Source organism: Colobus angolensis, unplaced genomic scaffold (assembly GCF_000951035.1).
Source record: "Colobus angolensis palliatus isolate OR3802 unplaced genomic scaffold, Cang.pa_1.0 Scaffold1, whole genome shotgun sequence".
Classification (NCBI taxonomy): Eukaryota; Metazoa; Chordata; class Mammalia; order Primates; family Cercopithecidae; genus Colobus; species Colobus angolensis.
In genome coordinates, this window is record NW_012110918.1 from 12,273,939 (window position 1) to 12,281,504 (window position 7,566).

The 7,566-nt window shown below is 50.6% G+C and overlaps 1 protein-coding gene across 1 annotated transcript in view; it reads right to left on the bottom strand.

The window, feature by feature from the left end:
• QRICH2 (glutamine rich 2) overlaps window positions 1-7,566 on the bottom strand; it is a 37,091-nt gene that overhangs the window by 13,449 nt on the left and 16,076 nt on the right. The window contains 5 exon segments of the mRNA XM_011949776.1: window positions 715-800; window positions 1,742-2,156; window positions 2,158-3,453; window positions 3,985-4,118; window positions 4,269-5,448. Of these exon segments, the coding sequence (XP_011805166.1) occupies window positions 715-800; window positions 1,742-2,156; window positions 2,158-3,453; window positions 3,985-4,118; window positions 4,269-5,448 (3,111 nt within the window).

Here is a 7,566-nt window from a genome sequence, read left to right on the forward strand (position 1 = left end):
TCAAACAATCTTCCCACCTCAGCTTCCCGAGTAGCTGAGACTACAGGTGTGTGCCACCACGCCTGGCTAATTTTTTTTTTTTTTTTTTTTTTTTTAGAGATAGGATTTTGCTATGTTGCCCAGGCTGGTCTCGAGCTCCTGGGCTCAAGTGATCCTCCTGCCTTGGCCTCCCAAAGTGCTGGGATCACAGGCATGAGCCACGGCTCCCAGCCTGAGCATCAGGTTTTAGATCCAGGAAATGAACACGATGATACCCAAGGTGCATTTCCTATCTGATAGGATTGCAAAGATCCAATTAGATAATAATGTAAGAGAAAGGACTATTTAATCCATAAAATACAAATGGAAAGTGCTATTATTATCATTAAAAGACAAAGTGGGGGCTGGGCGCGGCGGCTCACGCCTGTAATCCCAGCACTTTGGGAGGCCAAGGTGGGCCGATCATCTGAGGTCAGGAGTTCAAGACCAGCCTGACCAACATGGAGAAACCCCATCTCTACTAATAATACAAATAATAATACAAAATTAGCTGGGCATGGTGGCACATGCCTGTAATCCCAGCTACGTGAGAGGCTGAGGCATGAGAATCGCTTGAACCCGGGAGGTGGAGGTTGCGGTGCGCCAAGGTGGTGCCACTGCACTCCAACCAGGGCGACGAGTGAAACTCCGTCTCAAAAAAAAAAAAAAAGACAAAATGGGTTGACTCGTCCTTACTTTTGCTTTTTCCTGTCGAACTTCTTTGGCTAGTGTCTTTACAGTCTTCAGCTGCTCCTGCAGTTCAGAAGGTATGGTCCTTTTGACTATGGAAAGCAGAGGCCTTATGATCAGAGGGGTTAGATCTCTGCTGGGCTCCCAATCTCCATTTCCAGCCCCTGCAACACTGAAGCTACCCTAGAGGACAGCAGGACCTACCACTGTATCCTGTGTCTCCCGGTGACTGGGAAAGGCGGGTGGGAAGAAGGGAGAGAGAGCTGTCCTTAGCCCATGAAACATCCACCTAATGCCTGACATCCTAAAGGGCTCTGGGACAACTGACTCACAAATTCCACCCACTGCAAACAATCTTAATTACTCTCTGGGCTTGGAGTTGGGAACGGGCAAATGTTCAGTTTTGTTTTGTTTGAGACAGGGTCTTGCTCTGTCACCCAGGCTGGAGTGCGGTGATGCGATCACAGCTCACTGCAACCTCTGCCTCCCTGGCTCAAACAATCTTCCCACCTCAGCTTCCCGAGTAGCTGAGACTACAGGTGTGTGCCACCACGCCTGGCTAATTTTTTTTTTTTTTTTTTTTTGTAGAGATGGGATTTTGCCATGTTGCCCAGGCTGGTCTCGAACTCTTGGCCTCAAGCTATCCACTCGGCTCTGCTTCCCAAGGTGCTGGGATTACAGGTGTGAGCCATTGCTCCCAGTCAAAATGTTAAGTTTAATTCTTCAACATTCTCTCCCGCCCACCTCCGAACGCTACTGCTTTCTATAACCAGACACTTTCCCTAGCTGCTGTGCAGAGAGCCTGACAAAGCCACAAGAACCCGTTCCACTCCTCTTCTGGGGCTTAGTTCTCTCCTTTGCCCACCCATTTTTTTGGACTCTGGAGGCTGTGGGACATGCTCTGAATGACATGCTGTTTTCAGAGACTCAGGGAGACGTGTAGCAGCCAGGAGTTGAGACCAGGGAAAGAAAAGGATGAAACCAGCTGAAAACAGAGAGAGTGGTTTCTCCTCTCTAGGCAAGCAGCACCCACCCATCTGTGCCAGCAGGAACTGGATCTTCTCCACGTCGGTTTGGCCAGCCTGCTCCTCATCCAGATCCTTCATACTCTCCTTTAGCCCCACATAGAGGCCACTGAGCTCTCCCAGCAGACGAAATGTCTCCACTGCCGTGGGGAAACTAGAACTCATTTTATACAGTGAATCGCGTCGCTCACTCAGGACTTCACTCGAGACTTCGCTCCTTTCTGATGAGACTCGGTGGAGGGAGTCTGGACTCCGGAAAAGGGTGACATCTTGGCCTGGGGCCTTCTGGACAGGAATTCCAGGTTGGTCTGAGGCTCGTGTTCTGCTTGGATCCGAACCTTCCTGGCCATGCTGATCAGCAATGAGGTAACCTGGGCCACCATAACCAGGACACATTGTATCAGGACTGAGAGAGAGAGAGAGAGGAAGCACAGCCGTGCTGAGCTGCATCTGGATGTACCTGCTCATGCTTACCTGGGTCAGGTGACGCCAAATGCTGTTGATCTGGGTGTGTAGATCCCAAACCTGTACTCAATGGTATTGGGCCGTGCTGGTCTGTGCCAGGATGCATCAAACCTTGCTGATAAGTTTCTGGTGGTACCAAACTCCTTTGGTCTATACCAGGTGATGCCAAACCTTGACTGGCTAGAAGTGGTGACATCTGGCCCTGCTGTTCTCTGCCAGGAGGTACCATACCATGTTGATATGGACGTGCTGATATAAAACCTGTAGAATCTGCCTGGAATGTTGAAGAGCCACGAAGCTTTGTGCCTGGTGCTGTCAAGCCTGGCTGATATGCACCAGATTGTCTCAAACCATATCGCTCCATTCCAGGCTGCACCAAACCATGTGGATATGTCCCAGGTTGAGACAAATCATGCAAATATGCACCAGGTTGGACCAAACCAAGAGGATAGGCACCAGATTGTACCAAGCCACGTGGATCTGCCTGAGGTTGCACCAAACCTTGCTGATCTATTCCAGGCTGCACCATACCAAGTTGACCTGCGCCAGGCTGGACCAAACCACGCTGATCCATTCCAGGTTGGACCAAACCACGCTGATCCACTCTAGGTGGGACCGAACCACGCTGATCCACTCTAGGTGGGACCGAACCACGCTGATCCACTCTAGGTGGGACCAAACCACGCTGATCCACTCCAGGTTGGACCAAACCATGCTGAACTGCACCAGGTTGCACCAAACCACGCTGAACTGCACCAGGTTGCATCAAACTATATTGAACTGCACCAGGTTGGACCAAACCACGCTGAACTTTACCAGGTTGTACCAAACCACGCTGATCCACTCCAGGTTGGACCAAGCCACGCTGATCCGCACCAGGTTGCACCAAACCACGCTGAACTTCACCAGGTTGGACCAAACCACGCTGATCCGCACCAGGTTGCACCAAACTATGCTGAACTGCACCAACTTGTGCCAAACCACTCTGATCTGCACCAGGTTGTACCAAACCACGCTGATCCACTCCAGGTTGGACCAGACCAGGCTGAACTGCACCAGGTTGTACCAGACCAGGCTGAACTGCACCAGGTTGTACCAAGGTATGCTGAAGTGAATCAGGTTGTACCAAACCACGCTGATCCACTCCAGGTTGGACCAGACCACGCTGATCTGCACCAGGTTGGACCAGACCAGGCTGAACTGCACCAGGTTGTACCAGACCAGGCTGAACTGCACCGGGTTGTACCAGACCAGGCTGAACTGCACCAGGTTGTACCAAGGCATGCTGAAGTGAATCAGGTTGTACCAAACCACGCTGATCCACTCCAGGTTGGACGAAACCACGCTGAACTGCACCAGGTTGCCCCAAACTACTCTGAAGTGCACCAGGTTGTGCCAAACCATGCTGATCCATTTCAGGTTGGACCACACCATACTGAACTGCACCAGACTGGACCAAACCTTGCTGATCTGCACCACGTTGCACTAAACCAAGCTGATCTATGCCAGGCTGCACAAAACCATATTGGTCAGCTCCTAGCTGAACCAAACCACGTCGATCTATACCAGGTTGGACCAAATTATGTGGATCTGCACCAGGCTGTACCAAACTATGTGGATATGTACCAGGCTGTACCAGTCCAGGTAGATACACATCAGGCTGTATCCAGCCACTGGGAAATGCACCAGATTGTATTAGACCATGCTGACCCATGCCAGGCTGTACCAAACCAGGTGGATATGCACCAATCTGCATCAAATCATGCTGATCTGCACCAGGTTGGACCATGTCAGGCTGATCTACACCAGGCTGTACCAAGCCACCCTGACCTGTGCCAGACTGGACCAAACCATGCTGATCTCTACCAGGTTGGGCCAAACCAGACTGATCCATTCCAGGCTGGACCAAACCATACGGATCTGCATCAGGTTGGACCAAGTCAGGCTGATATGCACCAGGCTGCACCAAAGCATGCTGAAATCTGCCAGGTTGGACCATGCCAGGCTGATCTACACCAGGCTGTACCAAGCCACGCTGACCTGTGCCAGATTGGACCAAATCATGCTGACCTGTGCCAGGCTGGATCAAACCATGCTGATCTCTACCAGGTTGGGCCAAACCAGACTGATCCATTCCAGGCCGGACCAAACCACGCTGATCTGCACCAGGTTGGACCAAGCCAGGCTGATATGCACCAGGCTGCACCAAAGCATGCTGAAATCTGCCAGACCGGATCAAATCATGCTGTTCTGTGCCAGGTTGTATGAAGCCAGTTGCTTCCAAACTGGGCTGCACAAAACCTTGCCGATCTGCACTAATTGGCATCAACCCAGGTGATACCAAACCATGCTGGTCTGTAAAAGGTAGAATCAGTCCATGTTGATCTATGACAGGCAATATCAATCCTTGCTGGTCCACTCCAGCGGCTACCAGTCCTTGCTGACCCATGCCTGATATTACAAATCCACGCTGATCCATGCCAAGTGGTTCCATACTGCGTTGGTCTGTGCCAGGAAGTACCATACCATGCTGATATGCACCGACTGAAACCAGACCATGTTGGTCTGTGCTAGGTAGTTCCAATCCTTGCTGGTCTCTGCCAGGTACTGATGGTGGCAACATACGTTGCTCATCCATGACAAGTCGTCCCCATTCCTGACCATCCATTTCAGGTGGTGGCACACGAAGCTGACCTATGCTGAGGGGTACCACACCATGTAAGTAAGTGCCAGCGTGCACTAATCCAGGCTGATCCATGCCAGTTGGTTCTAACCCACGGCGATCTGACCTTAGATGGACCTGACTCTGGCTAGTGGGCACCCTACTGGGCTGCTCCCTGGCTGAGGTTAAGTCCTGTTGAACTGGACCAGGACGTGCATCTCGTTCATCTCTTCTTGGAAGTGTCGAGGTAAGCTTCTCTCTACTCCTGCGACGATCTGAGTCTGATTTGAATTGGAATACAGAAGACTGATGGAGTCGTGGCATGCCAGCTTCATCACGGGCCCTCGGCTGCTGCTGTCTACCAGTACCAGAGGGGCCCCTGCTTTGTTCCCTACTGGTAACCCCATCAGAGGGGTGTGCTGCACCACCAGATCCTGATGCAGTCTGATCCGGGCCAAGACCACCGGCAGAATCCAGAGCCCGGTCAATACTTGGTTGCCTGGTAGAGGCTCCGCTTGGAGTCCCATCAGGTGATGTTAAGGAAGTGAACCCTCTGCGCTTAGAAAATCCCATAAGTGTTTCTGAGCCCTGGTTGGAAAGGAAGAAGGAAATCAATAACAGTCAAAATATTCACTATCAGAGCGGGAAGAAAGGAAATCTGGAAGTTCTGACTAGGATGATTTAGGGACCCTGGAGAAAAAAGCCCTCTGGTCCTAAAAGCTAAGCTTGACATAAAGAAACACACTGCCAGGTGGCTGAGGCGGGTGGATCACTTGAGATCAGGAGTTCGAGACCAGCCTGACCAACATGGTGAAACCTGGTCTCTACTAAAAATACAAAAATATTAGCCAGGCTTGGTACTGCACACCTGTAATCCCAGCTACTCAGGAGAATCCCTTGAACCCAAAAGGCAGAGGGTGCAGTGAGCCGAGATCACGCCACTGCACTCCAGCCTGTGCAACACAGCAAGATACCATCTCAAAAATAAATAAATAAATAAATAAAATGTAAACATGCAAACCGATGGACCCAGAAACTCCACAGATAGGAATTTTCTCTGAATCCTCACCAAAGGATGCCAAACTTTACATACAATGATGGGGTCTGCAGCATCGTTGATAAGATATATCATCAATAAGGGACTGAGATATTTCTGGTCACCAATACAGTAGATGCTATTAATCCATGAAAAGAATGAACCACTTCCATTTCCAGCCAAGATGAAGTAACAGGGGCTGGATTTACCCTCCTGTCTGTAACAAGAAAAAACAAAACTGAGGCTGGGCGCGGTGGCTCACGCCTGCAATCCCAGCACTTTGGGAGGCCGATGTGGGTGGATCATGAGGTCAGGAGTTCAAGACCAGCCTGACCAACATGGTGAAGTCCCATCTCTACTAATAATACAAAAACTAGCTGGGTGTGGCAGCACATGCCTGTAAACCCAGCTACTTAGGAGGCTAAGGCAGGAGAATTGCTTGAACCCGGGAGGCGGAGGTTGCAGTGAGCCGAGATAGCGCCACTGCACTCCAGCCTGGGTGACAGAGCGAGACTCCGTCTGAAAAACACAAAAACAAAAACAAAAAAACCCAACAACAGCTGTGAAACAGTGGTTTCCTAGACACCAGATATCAAGTTATGAAGGACAGTAATCCCCAAGAGGTGGAGAAATGAAAACTGAGAACCCTGCATCACCCTGGCTTTCTGCCTTGCTGGAGCTTCCAGACTGCAGCGCAGGGAGGGAGAATTGAGGTGGAGCCCAACGGACTCCCTGAGCTGAGGAGACAGAACTGAGCATTCAGGGAGATTCAGGGAGATTCAGGTCACAGGATAGAGTACCAGAAAGAAACGAGTTATCCAGGCGTGGTGGCTCATGCCTGTAATCCCAGAACTTTGGGAGGCTGAGGCAGGTGGATTACCTGAAGTTAGGAGTTTGAGACCAGTCTGGTCAACGAGGCGAAACCCCATCTCTACTAAAAATACAAAAATCAGCCAGGCATGGTTGCACATGCCTGTAGTCGCAGCTACTTGGGAGGCTGAGGCAGGAGAATCACCTGAACCCAGGAGGTGGAGGTTGCAGTGAGCTGAGATTGTGCCACTGCACTCCAGCCTGGGTGACAGAGCATGGCTCTGTCTCAAAAAAAAAAAAAAATTAATCAGAAAGAAGGGAGATGACAGAAAGCCCACTCCAGAGGTCTGTGGAGGTTCCCCTCCGAGTGATCGGCACACATTTGATGGGGACACACATGTGGGAAGACGTCCCAAGACGGGGAAGGAACCATCTGCAGGGCTTGAAGAAGCAGCGCCCCGACTGCCATGGGGCTGGGAATGGTGCCTGTTTTTATCAACCAGTTTGGAAAAACTCATCATTCAAGTAGCACAGAGCAGAGTGTACTCAGAAAAGTGTCACCTCAGAAGTGGAGAATAATCCGCCCTAGACTGAACACACCTATGGGCCCACCTAACAAATCATAAAATCACAAAAGCAAGGCCTGGAACAATCAAACTGTTTTTAAGTAGCTGTGTACTTGGGGAAAAAGGCTCAAGAAAATGTGGCTCACACCCATAATCTCAACACTTTGGGAGACCAACGTGGGCGGATCACCTGAGTGTAGGAGATCAGGACCAGCCTGGCCAACATGGTGAAACCCTGTCTCTACTAAAAATACAAAAATTAGCCAGGCATGGTGGCACACACCTGTAATCCCA